The sequence below is a fragment of the Podarcis melisellensis genome (assembly GCF_964234715.1).
Source record: "Podarcis melisellensis genome assembly, chromosome: 8".
In the NCBI taxonomy this organism is placed as follows: Eukaryota; Metazoa; Chordata; class Lepidosauria; order Squamata; family Lacertidae; genus Podarcis; species Podarcis melisellensis.
In genome coordinates this window covers 76,241,244-76,257,940 of record NC_138540.1, presented here as the reverse complement: position 1 = coordinate 76,257,940, position 16,697 = coordinate 76,241,244, and the positions used below count along the sequence as shown (strand labels likewise).

Below are 16,697 nucleotides of genomic sequence, written 5' to 3'. Positions count from 1 at the left end.
TCATGTCAGACAATAGGTGTTCTAAGCCTCCACAGTTGCTGGGTTTATGCACCTGAAAACTCTAAGAAGCCTCAGCAATGATTCTTGCTCTTCTGCCTACTGAGCATGTTATTGAAGCTTCTATGAGTCGAAGAGGCTGAGTGGGCACCTATGGGGTAATGCGATCCTGCAAGTAACTCGGTCCCAAGCTGTTAAGGGCTTTATATATATATGAAGGCTGTGGTCACACAGCTGTTTATTCTATTTTCCCAACTTTTCCCTAACTGTTGATTTCCCCATTATATCTGTCACATGACATAAAAGCCATTTGCAGAAAACTAATGGAATATAGTACATATTTGGAACTCATTTCCATGTTATTTGATTCTGGAAAAAATATCAGTTTGCAGCTCACTTAACCTGGAAATTCATGGGATTAAAGTCATGAAATTTGGGTGGTTAGATCAGCATACAGTCCTTTCCTGCTATTTCCATGGGGGTCTCATGGGGAAGCAGAAGCATACATGTGTGGAAAGGGTGGGGAAGCAACAACAATGTCCAGTGATGTTTGTTGCTGTGTCATGCCCATTGCTGTGAAATAAATTTAGCATGATGTCCAGGACATAGAAGCCAACTCCTAGGGGCCATGGGGGATTTGGCCCCCACAATAAAACATTTGAGAGTCTGCCCCCCCCCAAGTTGAAGGGCACTCCCATTTGAATGATGTGTGTGCATTGAGTCATGTGATTGATTATGTGGGCGGGGCCCACACAATATTTTATTCATGTTGTTACCCCTGGTCCGGAATATTGGTCAACAAGCCACAGTTCCGTAACACAACGGGTATTGCAGTATGAAATGAACATTAGGAAACAGGACAGAAGAACTAGCATTATATTCAGGAAAACAAACACACCTTAAGAGTAACACCTTTAATTTGGCCCCATAACACATTGACAATCAGAGAGGACTTTTGGGTGGATGTGTAATATGATGATAGGGTCTCGCTCCTATCAGCAGTTGTGCTGTCACGTTCTATGCTCGCTACAGTTTTCTGACCAAGCACAAGGAAAGTTCCACATCTCCATGGCCAGCAAGCCCATACTTGTTGCTGGTCACTCTCCTCCATTTATCCTTGGAGGCCAGTTGGACCACCAGCCAAATCCCCCCACAGCTAGACTAAAATAGAGATCCCTGATGTAGCTGCCATCTGAGCTTGAGTTTCCCTTTCTCTTTTGCATGTGTTCCCAAGGCCATGCAGACATCTCTGATCGTCTACATCTTCCTTCTCCTGCCTGTTACAGGTAGGTCAGTAGGACTTAGCTCCTTAGGCCAGGGGTAGCCAGTGTAATACATTCCAGGCACTGTTGGATTCCAGCTCCCATGAGCCCCAGCCCATTGATGAAGGATGATGGGAGTTGAAGTTCAACAGTATCTGGAGGCCATAACATTGGCTACTCTTGCTGCCTACATCATGTTAGATTATTTGTCTATCTAATCTGATATTGTTTACTCCTGCCTTTGCCAGTTTGGATCCTGCAAATCATTTGGACAATAGCTCCCAACAGATGGGAGTTGTAGTACAAACTGTGGGGTAACCAGCCTCATATAAGCAACATGCTTATGTCTAATTAATGTATGAAGGGGTTAATGTCATAGAGTAAACTGGTCTGCAAGGCTTAGTTAGGCCACTCCCTCTCACCTTGGGAGGAAGGCAATCAAAAGCCTTTGTTTACTTTAATCTACCAGAGAAGTTCAATGAGTGAAGAGCTTTTGAGCTGGTTGCTACAGTTCAGGTCACATGGCTCTTACAACAACAACAACAACAACAACAACAACAACAACAACAACAACAACAACAATAACAATAATTATTTATTATTTATACCCCGCCCATCTGGCTGGGCCTCCCCAGCCACTCTGGGCGGCTTCCATAAAAACCAAAAATACAGTAAAATATCACACGTTAAAAACTTCCCTGAACAGGGCTGCCTTAAGATGTCTTCTGAATGTCAGGTAGTTGTTTATCGCTTTGACATCTGCTGGAAGGGCGTTCCACAGGGTGGGCGCCACTACCGAGAAGGCCCTCTGCCTGGTTCCCTGTAGCTTTGCTTCTCGCAATGAGGGAACCGCCAGAAGGCCCTCGGCACTGGACCTCAGCGTCCGGGCAGAATGATGGGGGTGGAGACGCTCCTTCAGGTATACTGGAACGAGGCCGTTTAGGGCTTTAAAGGTCAGCACCAACACTTTGAATTGTGCTCGGAAACATACTGGGAGCCAATGTAGGTCTTTCAAGACCGGTGTTATATGGTCTCGGCGGCCACTCCCAGTCACCAGTCTAGCTGCCGCATTCTGGATCAGTTGTAGTTTCCGAGTCACCTTCAAAGGTAGCCCCACGTAGAGTGCATTGCAGTAGTCCAAGCGGGAGATAACCAGAGCATGCACCACTCTGGCGAGACAGTCCGCAGGCAGATAGGGTCTCAGCCTACGTACCAGATGGAGCTGGTAAACAGCTGCCCTGGACACAGATTTGACCTGTGCCTCCATGGACAGCTGTGAGTCCAAAATGACTCCCAGGCTGTGCACCTGGTCCTTCAGGGGCACAGTTACCCCATTCAGGACCAGGGAATCCTCCACACCTGCCCGCCTCCTGTCCCCCAGAAACAGTACTTCTGTCTTGTCAGGATTCAACCTCAATCTGTTAGCCGCCATCCATCCTCCAACCGCCTCCAGACACTCACACAGGACCTTCACTGCCCTCACTGGTTCTGATTTAAAAGAGAGGTAGAGCTGGGTATCAACTGCATACTGATGAACACCCAGCCCAAACCTCCTGATGATCTCTCCCATTGTTGTGTTTCTATACCAATAATTTTGGAACTTTCACCACTGTAACTAAGCCAGGTTTTACTGCCTGTGCAACGTTTTCTGAATGCTGTATGGAAAAGCACATGAATATGACCTTTGGAGGGTTTGTAAGTAAACCATTTTAACTTACCAAATGTATGGTCTTTTTGTATGCTAGGGGGAGAGGTGAACTTTGGAAGGACCTTTGAAGGACACATCTTAAGGATCTAAAAACCTTTATTTCCATGCTTTGCTTTGCTACAATTTTTGTGATTTTATAGCTCTACTGGGGTTCGCTCACCAAACAGCACTTGGCTGGATCTTGGCATCCAGGGAATTCTCCTCCTCCATTTTGTGGTTTGTTATGCCATTTTGTGGTTTACCCAGGGTGCCAAAACCAGATCCTCCAACTGTCCCTGTTTTTTAGGGACAGACTCAGATTTACAGAAGCCACCCAAAGTTTCTGATTTGATCCCGGAATGTCTCGCTTTCCTCAGGACATCCCTATTTTCATTGGAGAAATGTTGGGGGGGGGGAGTATACAAAATGTCTTGGGCCAGCCCTGAATAAAGCTCACTTGCTACCACCTGACTGGAACTCAGCCCTTTATTTGATTCTGCCATTTCCTTTCCCTTCCAGGAGTTTGCTTGAACTGTGAACGCTGCAGCAGCAGCAACAGTGACTCGTGCACTGGGACGCCCTATACTTGCCCACTATCTGAAGATGCCTGCCTTATCTTCACCTCGGAGAACATCGTTGGTGGGTGATTCTTTGGCCCTTTGCCAAGGTCTGGGCATGGCCACAGGCAAAAATGGGTAGTGCTTCTCTCTCTGTGTGTGCATTTAAAAAGCAAATCAGGATATGCATGTCAAAATAAATGAGTAGGTAAACAAAAATTAATGTACTCAGATTGACATTGCTGTTGATTTCCTTTTTGCCTTTCCTCCATGAAAAACCCCAGGAAATGACCGATGGTTCTCCACGTTCAAAGGCTGCACCAAGAAAAAGTTCTGCCCTCCGACGCCCATGGGCTTCACTTTCCCAAACCAGCGCAAACGGAGAGCTGCCAAGTGTTGCCACAAAGATCTCTGCAATGCTGGATCAGTGACACGTAAGCACCTTGGCAGGATTTTTCCAAGCTCTTCCTCTTCGATGGGGTGATTCGTGTCACCAAACTGCACCCCAACGTTGCTCCAAGGGACACCGGTTGCTCCTGGGAAACATTGCCGTGGAGAATTGTGAATCAATCTCAACCAGCACCCATGATTTGTAACACGCTTCATTGCAATGGCAGTAATGACCTCTGAGAACATCTAGTATGAAGTAGGTCACATTTAAAGCACATGTCTCCCCACCTCAAAGAATCAAGGGAACTGTAGTTTGCTAAGAGTGCCAGGGATGGTAACTCCTTGATTGGTTAAGGATAGTTCCCAGGATTCTTTGGGGGGAAGGCCGTGTGCTTGTGTATACAGTGGTACCTCGGGTTACATACGCTTCAGGTTACATACGCTTCAGGTTACACACTCCGCTAACCCAGATATAGTGCTTCAGGTTAAGAATTTTGCTTCAGGATAAGAACAGAAATTGGCGGCAGCAGGAAGCCCCATTAGCTAAAGTCGTGCTTCAGGTTAAGAACAGTTTCAGGTTAAGAACAGGTTTCTGACAGCCACTTGCCAGCTATGTCTGGGAAATTCCGGACATATGGCAACCCTAACAGCCATCATGTTCTCACCTTCAAAACCTGGGGGGTGGGGCTGTTTGTGAACGGTGGGTGTTAAGGCTTTTGGGTGTTAAGCTGGATGCATACAAATTTGTTTGTAAATATTCAATAAACCATTTCCATTCTTTTATAAAAAGTTTGTTATCCTGTTTTCTTATTTTTCTGGTAAGTTTTGCCATTTTTGCATCTTCCATAAGTTTTTGTATCCATTCTTCTTTTGCTGGGAATTCTTATTCTTTCCATTTGGGGAAAGCAACATTCTTGCTGCTGTGGTAGCATACATGAATAAGTTTCTGTACCGTTTGGGTGGTTCTGTCCCTATAATTCCTTTTTTTTGTGGTGACCATTCTTAAGTTGGGAATAGAGTAGTTGCTTTGGAAGATGGCATTTATAAGTGGTCCATGTTTCGCAAGCGTACAGCTACCAGGAGTGATCCCACTTGCCTTCTCTTGGTATGTGTGAATGTGTGAATATGCTCAGAGCTATGACACATTGAAGCTGAACATTGGCAGGTTGAGGAAAGATATAAGGAAGCACTTCTTCATGTAAGCACATAGTTAAACTGTGGAACTCAATCCTTTGGTAGGCAGTGATGGCCTCCAGTTAGAACAGCTTTAAAAGAGGATTTAGAAAAATTCATGGAGGATAAGACTATCTGTGGCTACTAGTCACAATGGCTACACTCTCCTCCATACTCTAGTGTTGAGTGGAGAGGGCAGGGCAGGTTGTATGCCTGAGCCCCCTTCTAATTCCTGGATCCAACACAGATTCAATTCCTGGAACAACCTGCCTAGCTTCCGGCTTGAGTTCATGGCCTTCTAAGTACGGGCTGCTTAGGGAAGGTGGTTCTGTGCTGGACAATAAATGGTTGAGTCCCCCTCCCTTGACTTGCTGGTAGTTAGAAAGACAAAGGACAGAGGGCAGAGTTGTGTAAGAGCTAGAAGCTGGAAGCAAAGCTTCAGGCTGGGAAGCCAGAGAGACAGAGCCATGCCTGGTTTCTGCTTCAATCCAAGGCTGTGGCAATGGGAGAAGCAAGACCCTCTTGGCCTGTTAGTGCTATGAATCCCTCCATCGTAGGCTCAGGTTGTATATATGTGCAAAAAAACAACAACCCATATACCATAAAGGCACCACTGTCTCTGCTGCCCATTATTCCAAAGGAAACATGAACCCTGGGTGAGAGCCTGGAAACACTGGAATCTTGCACGACTGGGAGATTGGGGAGGCATCATAGGTGCCAACACCCTGGGGCCCTGGGTGCCCGAGGGCTCACAGAATTCCCTATGAAGGGGCCACAAAGTTGGGTGGTTGCTCCTTTAGTGAAATGTTTGAGGATTACAGATAGGTAGCCGTGTTGGTCTGCCATAGTCAAAACAAAAAAAAATTCCTTCCAGTAGCACCTTAAAGACCAACTAAGTTAGTTCTTGGTATGAGCTTTCGTGTGCATGCACACTTCTTCAGATACACTGAAACAGAAGTTTCCAGACCCTTCTATATAGTGAGAAGGTGGGGAGGGGTATTACTCAGAAGGGTGGTGGGAATGGGTGATTGGCAGATAGCTGTGATGAGCCTAAACTCATCACAGCTTATTACCAAACTTAAAACCATGGAGAGACCTGGTCTGAACAAAGACATTGGATTCTTATCTCATTATACATGACAAAGCCATTTTTCACCTTCTCACCCCTTGCTTTTTCCTGTAAGACCTATTGCAGTCGTTAAGAGTCGTCAACAGGCTCATCACAGCTATCTGCCAATCACCCATTCCCACCACCCTTCTGAGTAATACCCCTCCCCACCTTCTCACTATATAGAAGGGTCTGGTGACTTCTGTTTCAGTGTATCTGAAGAAGTGTGCATGCACACGAAAGCTCATACCAAGAACTAACATAGCTGGTCTTTAAGGTGCTACTGGAAGGAATTTTTTTTGTTTTGTTTGAGGATAGTGACAGAAGCCCAAAGGGGAATGACTGGAGGATGGGAAAAATCTAAAATCTGAAAATGGATCTGAGATGAGGTGTTTCTTCCCTGTTTCTGTGCTTGCTCTCAGTGCCACGGCTAGGGGCCAGACCAAATGGCTTACAGTGTCCTGGATGCTTTTCGCAGAATCCAAGGTGCCGCCCCACGGAGACATTAAACTGCCACGGCTGGGAGCGCAAATGTGTCTACTATGATGTGTCCGTACAACAGGGTAAGGCCTCATTCAGACAGCTCTTTCTTCCATTTTCCTGACGTTTGATTACCTGATAACTTTCACGTTTTATGCAATCTTTCACACGATTTCACTTCGGGAAATCTAGCAGAACCAAGTGGAATTTCAGTGCCCATTTCCATGTCAATTGCTCAACTTAAACCAAATCAACATTCTTCTCAATTCCTGCAGGCGATGAGATATACACCTATGCCAAACGTGGCTGTGGAACCAAACGTGCCTGTGTGAGTGGGCCACGTACTCTCGGGATACCTGGATTGTACGTAGAAATATGGAAGAATGCCATGTGCACTCCAGCTGTCAAATACATGCACTAGCAAGTTGCTAGGCCCTCAGAACATAAATGAACATGTGTTGAAACATCTCTTCAGCTTCCTGGAAGATAAGGAGAGATTAAAAAGAAATGAATCCAGGCATCATTATTAGCAGGCAATTTCCATTTCCACTAATCCTATGCAATTTTATACCTTGAATATTTTTCTTTGCCAGTGAATAAAATCATGTCAAGAGTGAAGAAGTTTCTGTTTCTTTGAGGCTCCTGGGATGACTCTAAATAACTGCATGCTCCTTTTTCATGGTTAACAGTAGCCTGTGTTTGGGAAAGCGTGTTCTCCTTCATGGAGAGCACGTGTTGCGGTGGGGGCCGCCAGGACACTCCAAAGTTGGGGGCGGGCTAACTGATCGTTGGCCACTGATGCGATTGGGGCTTCCCTTGTTGTTGGGAAGAAATTAATGTTGCCATTTATTGATTGACAGCCAGAAATGCTAAAACTCCTTGCATGAGGCCAGGGCTTCCTCTTTTCGCCCATGCAGCGGATTGCCCGTCCCTCCCTCCCTAGAATAGGGTTGTTCGCTTTGACCTTGCTATGCCTGTCATGGGGTCGTCTGCTTTGGAGCGGGGGCCTGGTAGGAATTTTGTCCATCTGGCTGATTGGCTGGGGCCATTTGGTTTTTGCCTACTGCGTAGCAAATCGTCACAACTTGTAAGGTTGCGGTTAGGCATTGGTTTACGGTTTGGTTGGTTGAGGGGCATGGGTTGGCTGTGCCTGCCCCTCTAATGCTGCTGCTGCAAGGGATTCCGTTAAAGGAATTGGGGGCTAACTATTGCTTGTCCACTCTGTCAAGGGGGCTCGGGCCATAGCAATGAGCTCCTGGTTGCATTTGGGGTGAGGGCAGGTTCCCTGCTCCGCGTAACCCCCAAGTGTATTCCCCCATTCTGACTTTCGCATCGTGCGGAATGTCAGTCTGTCCCCCATGGTGGGGGCAGATAGTCGCAACCAATGCCTAAGCAACCACTCACAAATTTGTATTTTAATAAAGTTGTGGCCAAAATTATGCCAAAAACCTTAAACAAAAATTCTGTGTGATGTGTGAGTTATTGGGGTGGACCTGAGGACCTCGACACGCAACTCACTGCAACAGGCACTTCTGTGCAAGCCAGAAATGCCCATCATTTCCACATTGCCATTCTGTAAGTCAGGCATGAGGAATCTTCGGCCCAGATCTGAACTGCCACGAGCAGCAGTTTCACTCGCAAGGCCATGTTTTTCAAACCACACCCATCTGCTCCACACCTGATGTTATACATGATGTCAGGTGTGTGGCAGGTGCAGATGTGGTTGGATTGGCTATAGCAACCAGGGAAGCTATATAGTGCAGCCAGTTCCTGTAGAAAGTAAGGTTGAAGTCATTACCCATGCGGAGGGGATGCTCACAAGGGACCACAAGACCCCAAAGGGTTCCCTACTCCTGTCCTAAGTTTATTCATGCTTATTGATACTCTTCCTGGCTTTCAAAAATTATTGTGCTTTGCAAAATGGTATGTATCCCCTTTCAATCATCCAGTCTTATGCGAGCAAGAGGCAGCAGGGAGATAAGTCACAGTCTTGGTATAAAGTCAGTGTTGGGCTAGTAAATGGTACAGCCAGCCAGAAAAAAGGACATTTGTTTAGTTATGTCATTTGCCATGAACATGTTAATAAGTTTCCTGGGCAGCTCAGAGAATCAGCAAAGCATGAAAGCACATGGTTCAGCCATAAAGCAATGAAGACACAAATTTAAATGGGTCTTTAAAGTTCTGGGGGAATTAATAAAGCTAGCTCAGTGGTAGATCACCTACTTGGCATGTAGATAGCATCAGAGTGTCCAATGCTTTCACCCCATGGGTGCAGTGAATGACTGGAACAAACATCATTTGGAAACCAGCCCATTGGCCCCAGCCCCAGAAGCCTGAGAAGTGACCATTCATTTGCCTTTGCATGTCGTTATGGCCACCAAGCCCAGAACAGGTGCTGGTTTCACCTGGTGATTTATCTCCGATGGAGTCTGATGGAGCAGGAACTGTTCCACACAGCCCATTCTCCTTGCATACCCCACCTTCCAACCCTGTCCAACCCTGGAGCTATAAATCCCCATCAGCCAGGCTAAGCTAGTCACCCCTCATGCAACTGCCATCTCAGCTCCACAATTCCTCTCCCTCCTTTGCGGAGTCCCGAGACCATGCAGACACCTCTGATCTCCTACTTCTTTTCCATCCTGTTTGCCGCAGGTAAGGGCACATAGAATTGTGATGGCTGTGGGTTGCGTCCAATTAAGTTCTACTTAAAGTAGACCCGTTGAAATGAAGGGAGCTGAGCTAGACATGCCCACTCATTTCAGAATCAGAATAAAGTGAGAGTAAGAAAAAAACTGTCTAAATTAGAGAGAGGGAACAAAACAAAACAAAACAAAACAAAACAAAACACAGAGTCCTCTCTGAAAGGTAGCTCTACACCATGGGTAGGCAAACTAAGGCTCAGGGGCTGGATCCGGCACAATCACCTTCTAAATCTGGCCCATGGACGGTCCAGGAACCAGCGTATTTTTACATGAGTAGAATGTGTGCTTTTATTTAAAATATGTCTCTGGGTTATTTGTGGCACATAGGAATTCGTCCCCCCCCCCATAGTCTGGCCCACCACATGGCCTGAGGGACAGTGGACTGGCCCACAGCTGAAAAAGGAGCTGACTCCTGCTCTACACTCTTGGCTCACACAGAAAGTGGTGGACCTCCCCAGCTCTCACCTGGGAGCTTTCCTTTCTTCTCCCAGCCTCTCGGGAGATCTTCCTTTCCCTGCCTCTCACTCAGGGTCCATCCAGTGGGTTGTTGGTGTTTTTGTAATTTATATCCCTCCCTTCCTCCAGAAGGAGCCCAGGACAGCAAACGCATCCAAAACAAAACATGCATTTTTATTTTCATTCTAAGATGCATTCGGTTGATGCCTGATGGGACGATAACATGCATGCCAGGTTGCCAATGGATTATTGCCACTTGCTATTGTGAAATTAACACCAGATTTGCCCAGTTCCACCTATCTCCTCCAATATTTGTTTACCAAAATTGATGCAGAGCTTGACTGTAGTAATATTAAATTTTAAAATGATCAATGAAGCAGTTAAGAACAATTTAAACATTTTAAAATAATTGAAATCAACTGTAAAAGTGATGGAAACGTGCGACTGTCATCCACACTTCCCTTTTCTTGTCCACTGCATTAATGAGTCCCCCACCCCACTTTTCACCATGCTGCTTTTTTGTAAAGAGTGGGTGATGCTGGAAGCAACAGGAGAAGAAATAAAAAAGAAGAAGAAGCAAAAGAATTTGAGGAAGGGTGGTCTGCAGCAGAGAAGCATTTGAAGCCTGGGCTTGTTTGTCTTCCCCTAGCAATAAATATGCCTGAATTGCTTCCCCACCACACCCATGACTCATTCCAGTACCTCTTCGTTGGGCAAAAGATTCCTGCATTGCAGGAGTTTGGACTAGATGATCCCTGGACCCTGGGGTCCCTTCCAACTCTACAATTCTATGGTTCTGTTTACCCATAGCCTTTTATATACTAACCTCTTATGCTCTTCCACATCCATCTAATGCTCCTAACCCTTCTTTTAGATTCTTATTTAATAATTCTGCTTCAATAATTCTAGCTTTCCAAAATGTTTTACAGATTTTAAATGATTGTCCCCCACCCTACTTATGCTGGTCTATGACTGTAATGAAGATTTGATTGATTGATGTGATTCTGTGATTCCTTCCAGGTCTTTGCTTGCATTGTGAGCACTGCAGCAGCAACACGGACTCCTGCACTGGGATGCCAGTTCTGTGTGAACAATCCCATACTGCCTGCCTCACCCTTACCATAGAGACCACAACTGGTGGGTGAATGCATTCATTCATTCATTTCTTTTGCATTGATATTGGGTTTTTCCTTCTGTTATAGTGCCCAAGGTGGGGTACATGTATGCTTTCGATGCAGTTCCCCAGCTCCAGACTTGCTTAGCTTCAGCAAGGAAGTGCTTTGTATGCTTTCAGATCATTTCCTGGGATTTGCTTCCAAGGGAGCCGTGTTTTCCCCAAGCAGTGAAATGCTGCGGTATGTTTGTGCGTGTCTGAACTTTTGGTAGGATGAGGGCTAAGCAGTGATGTAGGGGGCGGTGGGGTAGAAATTTGATTCATTTTGCATTTGCAGGAAATCCCTCCTTTCCGAACCAATACATGAACTGGAACATAGCCAGACTTCAAACTCTGAATTTTGCAGTGCAGTTCTCTAGCCAAGTAATTGTACAGAAATGCATACGGTGTGGCAAGGTGTGCTTTAAATGCATGCATTCGTGAAAGTGTCATACAAAATGCATTATATTAGGGGGAACAGTTTTGCAAAAATGTGCATACATCGGTCAAAATTGCATACAAAGATAGGTGCATTCGGAGAATTTCACACAAAAATGTTGAGTATTTGTGGGAATGTTTGCTCTCTCTCAAATGTGTAAATATGGAGAACTGAACTTAAGCTGAACAAATGACATGCTAAGAGAATACAAAATTCACAGATTCCCCTACCCCTAATGTCTCTATCATTTCCATTCTTTTGTTACCTGCTTTGGAGTTTGGATTTTTTAAAGTAGAATATATAGTGCAACAATAAATTACAAAACCAATGCCTGTTGACGGCTTTCCTCTGTGAAAACTGCAGGGCATGACGTGTCCTTGGCCACCTACAAAGGCTGCACCAAGCTCATGTACTGCCCTTCATCCCCCATGAGCTTCACTTTTCCTAACCAGCGCGAAAGGAGAGCTGCCAAGTGCTGCCGCAAGGATTTCTGCAACAGTGGAGCAGTGACAAGTAAGCATCTCTTTCCAGCTTTTCGACTCCCCTAATCCTCTCCACTGATGTGTAGACACAGCTCAAGAGCATCTGCCTGGCCTGCAGAAGGTCTCAGGTTCAATCCCCAGCATCTCTAGATAGGGCTGGGCAAGACCCCTCTCTGAAACTAGGGAGAGCTGCTCCGTGTAGCCAGTACTGAACTGGATGGACCAATGGTTTGACTCAGCATCTGAAAACTTCCTGTGTTCCTAAGATGGCTCTGAGTGATGGACAATGATGATACTTAGGAATACGTTGGCATGGAGAATGCCTGAAGGTGCGTCTTCACCCCCATCATTCAGCCTGGACACTGAGGTCCAGCTCTGAGGGTCTTCTGGTGGTTCCCTCCCTGTGAGAACCACCAGAGGGCCTTCTTGGTAGTGGCACACACCATGTGGAATGCCCTCCCATCAGATGTCAAGGAAATAAACGACTATCTGACTTTTAGGAGACATCTGAAAGCAGCCCTGTTTAGAGTAGTTTTTAATGTTTGATGCTTTATTGTGTTTTTAATATTCTGTTTGGAGCCACCCAGAGTAGCTGGGGAAACCCACCCAGAAGAAGAAGAAGAAGAGTTTGGATTTGATATCCCGCCTTTAACTCCCCTTCAGGAGTCTCAAAGCGGCTAACAATCTCCTTTCCCTTCCTCCCCCACAACAAACACTCTGTGAGGTGAGTGGGGCTGAGAGACTTCAAGGAAGTGTGACTGGCCCAAGGTCACCCAGCAGCTGCATGTGGAGGAGCGGAGACGCGAACCCGGTTCACCAGATTACGTGACTACCGCTCTTAACCACTACACCACACTGGCTCTCAGTGGGCAGGGTATAAATAATAAGTTGTTATTATTATTATGAAGAGCAGTGAACCAATCTTTCCACAGGTACAGAAGCAGGATAGGGGTGGAGAACCTCAGGGTCAAATATGGACTTCAACTCCTCTCTGTCTGGTCCCTAGAACTCACCCCGGGCCACACCCACTCTCCCCAAGCCACACTCCTCATTGGCCCTGCTTCACCCCGCCCCAAGTGTTTTTGCCTAGCTGGAATGTGTCATAGAATCATAGAACTGTAGAGTTGGAAGGGATAATGAGGGTCATCTTGTCCAACCCCCTGCAATGTATGACTCTCAGCTGAATCATCCATGACAGATGGCCATCCAACCTCTGCTTAAAAACCTCCAAGGAAGGCGCTGTCCTGCAACTCTGATCACATTTTCTGTTTGCTTGGAAGGAAGGGAGGTACGGAGCGATATGGGAGCGTGTGTAGAACCTGGCCTGTTCTTCTTATCCTGAGTCAGATAAGTGGTCCATTTAGTATCATCTGCAACAGGAATGGGGGGCTGGTGGCCCTCTGGATGTTGCTGGACTATTGCTTGGCCAATAGCGGGCTTCAGGCAAGGCTCTTCCCCAGCCATATGTGGAGGTGCAGGTGTTCTGCCAATGAGCTATGACCCCTTAACCAAAGTTACTGGGGATTTGGAATTTGGCCAGTTCTGGTGCACCAACCTAGTGTGTGATTCCTTTCCATTCAGATACCTGAAACTGGTTTGTTGGGAGATAGGAAAACCTGTTCTCCACACATTGTCTTTGCTTGCTCCCAGTGCGCCGGCTGCAGACCAGACCAAATGGACTGAAATGCCCTGGGTGCTTCTCAAAGGACCCAAGCTGCATACCCACCGAGATAATAAGCTGTAATGGCTGGGAAGACAACTGTGTCTACTATGATTTTGCTGTGGAGCAGGGTAAGGCCTAAGAGTTTGTAGTGCAACATCATCTTATGTAGAAGAAAGCTAGGGCTCATTCAAGGGGTGTGGATGTTGTGAAGCAAGCTTTGGGGGACAAGGTGAGCATCAGTATGATGTCATGGTTAGAGTGTTGGATGTAGACTCTGGAGACATGTGTTCAGGTCCTTGCTCGACCAGAAAGCCTTGAGCAGGTCACAATTCTCTCAATCTAGCTTACATCATAGGGTTGTTGTGAGAATAAAGTGGAGGTCTTTGGAGGATACAAATAAGATCTGACTCTAAATTTCAATGTTTGGAAGCTGTGATGGTAACCTTCTGAAGGTGCTTAAGAAAACAGAAACTTAAATCTTCCTTTTTTTAACCCCCCCCCCGTTTTTTCAAATTAACAATAAAGGTAAAGGTAAAGGTACCCCTGCCCGTACGGGCCAGTCTTGACAGACTCTGGGGTTGTGCGCCCATCTCACTTAAGAGGCCAGGGGCCAGCGCTGTCCGGAGACACTTCCGGGTCACATGGCCAGTGTGACATCGCTGCTCTGGCGAGCCAGAGCTGCACACGGAAACGCCGTTTACCTTCCCGCTGGTAAGCGGTCCCTATTTATCTACTTGCACCCGGGGGTGCTTTCGAACTGCTAGGTTGGCAGGCGCTGGGACCGAGCAGCGGGAGCGCACCCCGCCGCAGGGATTCGAACTGCCGACCTTTCGATCAGCAAGTCCTAGGTGCTGAGGCTTTAACCCACAGCGCCACCTGTGTCCCGTCAAATTAACAATAATCATCATCAAATACGATCACATACATCGTTATTTAGACTTCCCTCCTCCCCTTCCTTGGTTCCCTATACAAACATTTACAAAATTGCACCTCCTCCTTAATTCCTTTTGTTGATTACTCGTTGTATTTCCTCCAAAGTGTCCTTTTAACTGCTAGATTTTAAATTAGCCCTGCTAATGTATTTAATTGTTTGCATTTTTTTAAAAAAATTACCCACATATCTCCCCCATTTTTTGTTGAAAATTCTTTCTTCTTGATTCCTTAATCTTCCCATAAGTTTTGCCATTTCTCCATAGTCCATTAACTTTACTTGCCATTCTTCCTTTGTTGGGACAGTATCCTCTTTCCACCTCTGGGCAAATAACATTTTGGCAGCCACAGTTGCACAAATACCTTAATTCTTGATGCATTTCTGTGGCAGGGGTTGAGAACTGGATCTGGCCAGAGGGCCAGATCCCAAAGTGGCAAGCCTTTTGCAGGTCACTTTAGTCATGCTGGCCACATGACCCGGAAGCTGTACGCCGGCTCCCTCGGCCAATAAAGCGAGATGAGCTCTGCAACCCCAGACTCGGCCACGGCAGGACCTAATGGTCAGGGGTACCTTTACCTTTACCTTGGCAGACAGGTGAGGCATCAGGTGATTTGATGGCTGCTCTCTCCACCGTCAGAGGCATTTTTTTGCAAATCAAGAGTAGAGAGAGTGCTGTTGCACTCAGGCCCTGCTTGCTGGCATTCCACAAGCATCTAGTTGGTGATGTTTATGAGCCTTGTGACATTGGCTAGGGAGGAGCATGTCCGGCAAGAGATGTCAGAAGGGGAAGAAGAGGAGGCCCTTGGGTTGGGAGGATGGAGGGAGATCAAGCAGTGTTTCATAAGAGGGCCCACTCTACAGCCACCCAGCTCAGTTGTTAAGGTCAGAGGTGGAGCTAGTCTAAGCAGTGACCCCAAGGAAGGTCCCACCCCAAAGCCACCCGACTTTTCCACTCATCCACTAGGCATCATGGAGGGGGAAGGAGAACCTAGTGAAGATGCTCCAGCCCCACTCCAGGGCTGAGGTTTCCTTAGTAACGGAGGTGCTATCTGGCCAATCAGAGAGCCAGCACAGTCAGAGATGAAGGGAGATGGTGGGATGCAGGACACACTGCCACCAGCATAGATATGAACAGACTCAGCAGTTCCCTGCCCACCAGTAGGAGTGCCTGTTGGCAGGCCCAAGCTTCTCACTTGGGATAAGACTGATGGACTCGCTCCATCCCTTAAAGAATGGAATGGAAGGGCCATGTCCAGTGTCAGGTCAACAGCTATGCTTTGCCTAGGCATGTGTCCTAGTCTCTGCCATTGTACCTTTGAATTGAAAACCTTGGAACCTGTGCTGTACAGACTTCTTTTATATAAGTTTTGGGATCTCTCAAACCAAGAATCCAAGTCTTTCATCAAAGGGTGGGAGCCAGGACAATCACTGTGTGAACAGGATGCTGGACTAGACAGGCCATGGATCTGATCCAGCTGGGCTCTTATATTCTCCTGGTCTTAAGAAATAGAGCAACAGAAAGTTGTGTCATTTTTTAAAAGCACCAACTTTTGCTGCAAATGTATGATGGCTAAGACTCATAGGAGAGTTTTATAAGAGTATAAATAAACGAGCAAATTAAGTTACCGTAATTAGGATATGCAGAAGATATTAAAAATAAATTTAAGGAACCTCAGAAGGAGGGGGAACCTCAGAAGGAGGGTGAAGGAAGTCAAGTTATGAAATGTTAAAATGATTGTAAAATTAGTGAAATGTATAAACCTGAAAAGCATAAACAATTTTTTAAAGACTCATAGGAGAGGATGGGCAAATTCCTTACTGGGCTATTATTATATTATATTATATTATATTATATTATATTATATTATATTATATTATATTATATTATATTATATTATATTATATTATATTATTATATTATATTATATTATATTATATTATATTCCCAGAGGTCTCAGAGTGGTTCACAGTATAATTCCACCCCCCTCCTTTCCTGCAGATGGTCAGATCTACACTTACGCAAAACGTGGTTGTGCAACCAAACGTGCTTGTCTGAATGAGCCACGTTACTTTGGGATCCCTGGAATGTACATGGAAATTCTGAAAAATCCCCAGTGCACTGCTGCTCCCAAAATACTCACCAAAATTGGCAAGTAGCAAGTACCTCAGGAAAACACATCTCATGAAGAGACTCTGGTTAAACTAAAGTTCTGCTGA

The 16,697-nt window shown here is 46.0% G+C and overlaps 2 protein-coding genes across 2 annotated transcripts; both read left to right on the top strand.

The window, feature by feature from the left end:
- Positions 1-53: 53 nt before the first annotated feature.
- LOC309375312 (phospholipase A2 inhibitor NAI-like) lies at positions 54-7,275 on the top strand. The gene is made up of 6 exons (XM_081920992.1): positions 54-155; positions 1,232-1,283; positions 3,466-3,585; positions 3,788-3,937; positions 6,597-6,737; positions 6,930-7,275. Exons 2-6 carry the CDS (start codon positions 1,235-1,237, stop codon positions 7,073-7,075), a joined length of 606 nt encoding a protein of 201 aa, XP_081777118.1. The 5' UTR covers positions 54-155; positions 1,232-1,234; the 3' UTR covers positions 7,076-7,275.
- Positions 7,276-9,249: 1,974 nt separating this feature from the next.
- LOC309375307 (phospholipase A2 inhibitor gamma subunit B-like) lies at positions 9,250-16,697 on the top strand. The gene is made up of 5 exons (XM_081920987.1): positions 9,250-9,306; positions 10,833-10,949; positions 11,768-11,917; positions 13,537-13,677; positions 16,480-16,697. The coding sequence occupies exons 1-5, from the start codon at positions 9,258-9,260 to the stop codon at positions 16,635-16,637; spliced, it is 615 nt and encodes a 204-aa protein (XP_081777113.1). The 5' UTR covers positions 9,250-9,257; the 3' UTR covers positions 16,638-16,697.

What these genes read in the sequence shown, in the direction of transcription:
- LOC309375312 (XM_081920992.1), top strand. Translation starts at nt 1,235, where the DNA reads ATGCAGACATCTCTGATCGTCTACATCTTCCTTCTCCTGCCTGTTACA. An exon ending in CCTTCTCCTGCCTGTTACAG is followed by an intron (nt 1,284 to 3,465) that starts GTAGGTCAGTAG and finishes TTTCCCTTCCAG; the next exon opens with GAGTTTGCTTGAACTGTGAA. An exon ending in CACCTCGGAGAACATCGTTG is followed by an intron (nt 3,586 to 3,787) that starts GTGGGTGATTCT and finishes GAAAAACCCCAG; the next exon opens with GAAATGACCGATGGTTCTCC.
- LOC309375307 (XM_081920987.1), top strand. Translation starts at nt 9,258, where the DNA reads ATGCAGACACCTCTGATCTCCTACTTCTTTTCCATCCTGTTTGCCGCA. An exon ending in TTCCATCCTGTTTGCCGCAG is followed by an intron (nt 9,307 to 10,832) that starts GTAAGGGCACAT and finishes GATTCCTTCCAG; the next exon opens with GTCTTTGCTTGCATTGTGAG. An exon ending in CAACAGTGGAGCAGTGACAA is followed by an intron (nt 11,918 to 13,536) that starts GTAAGCATCTCT and finishes GCTTGCTCCCAG; the next exon opens with TGCGCCGGCTGCAGACCAGA.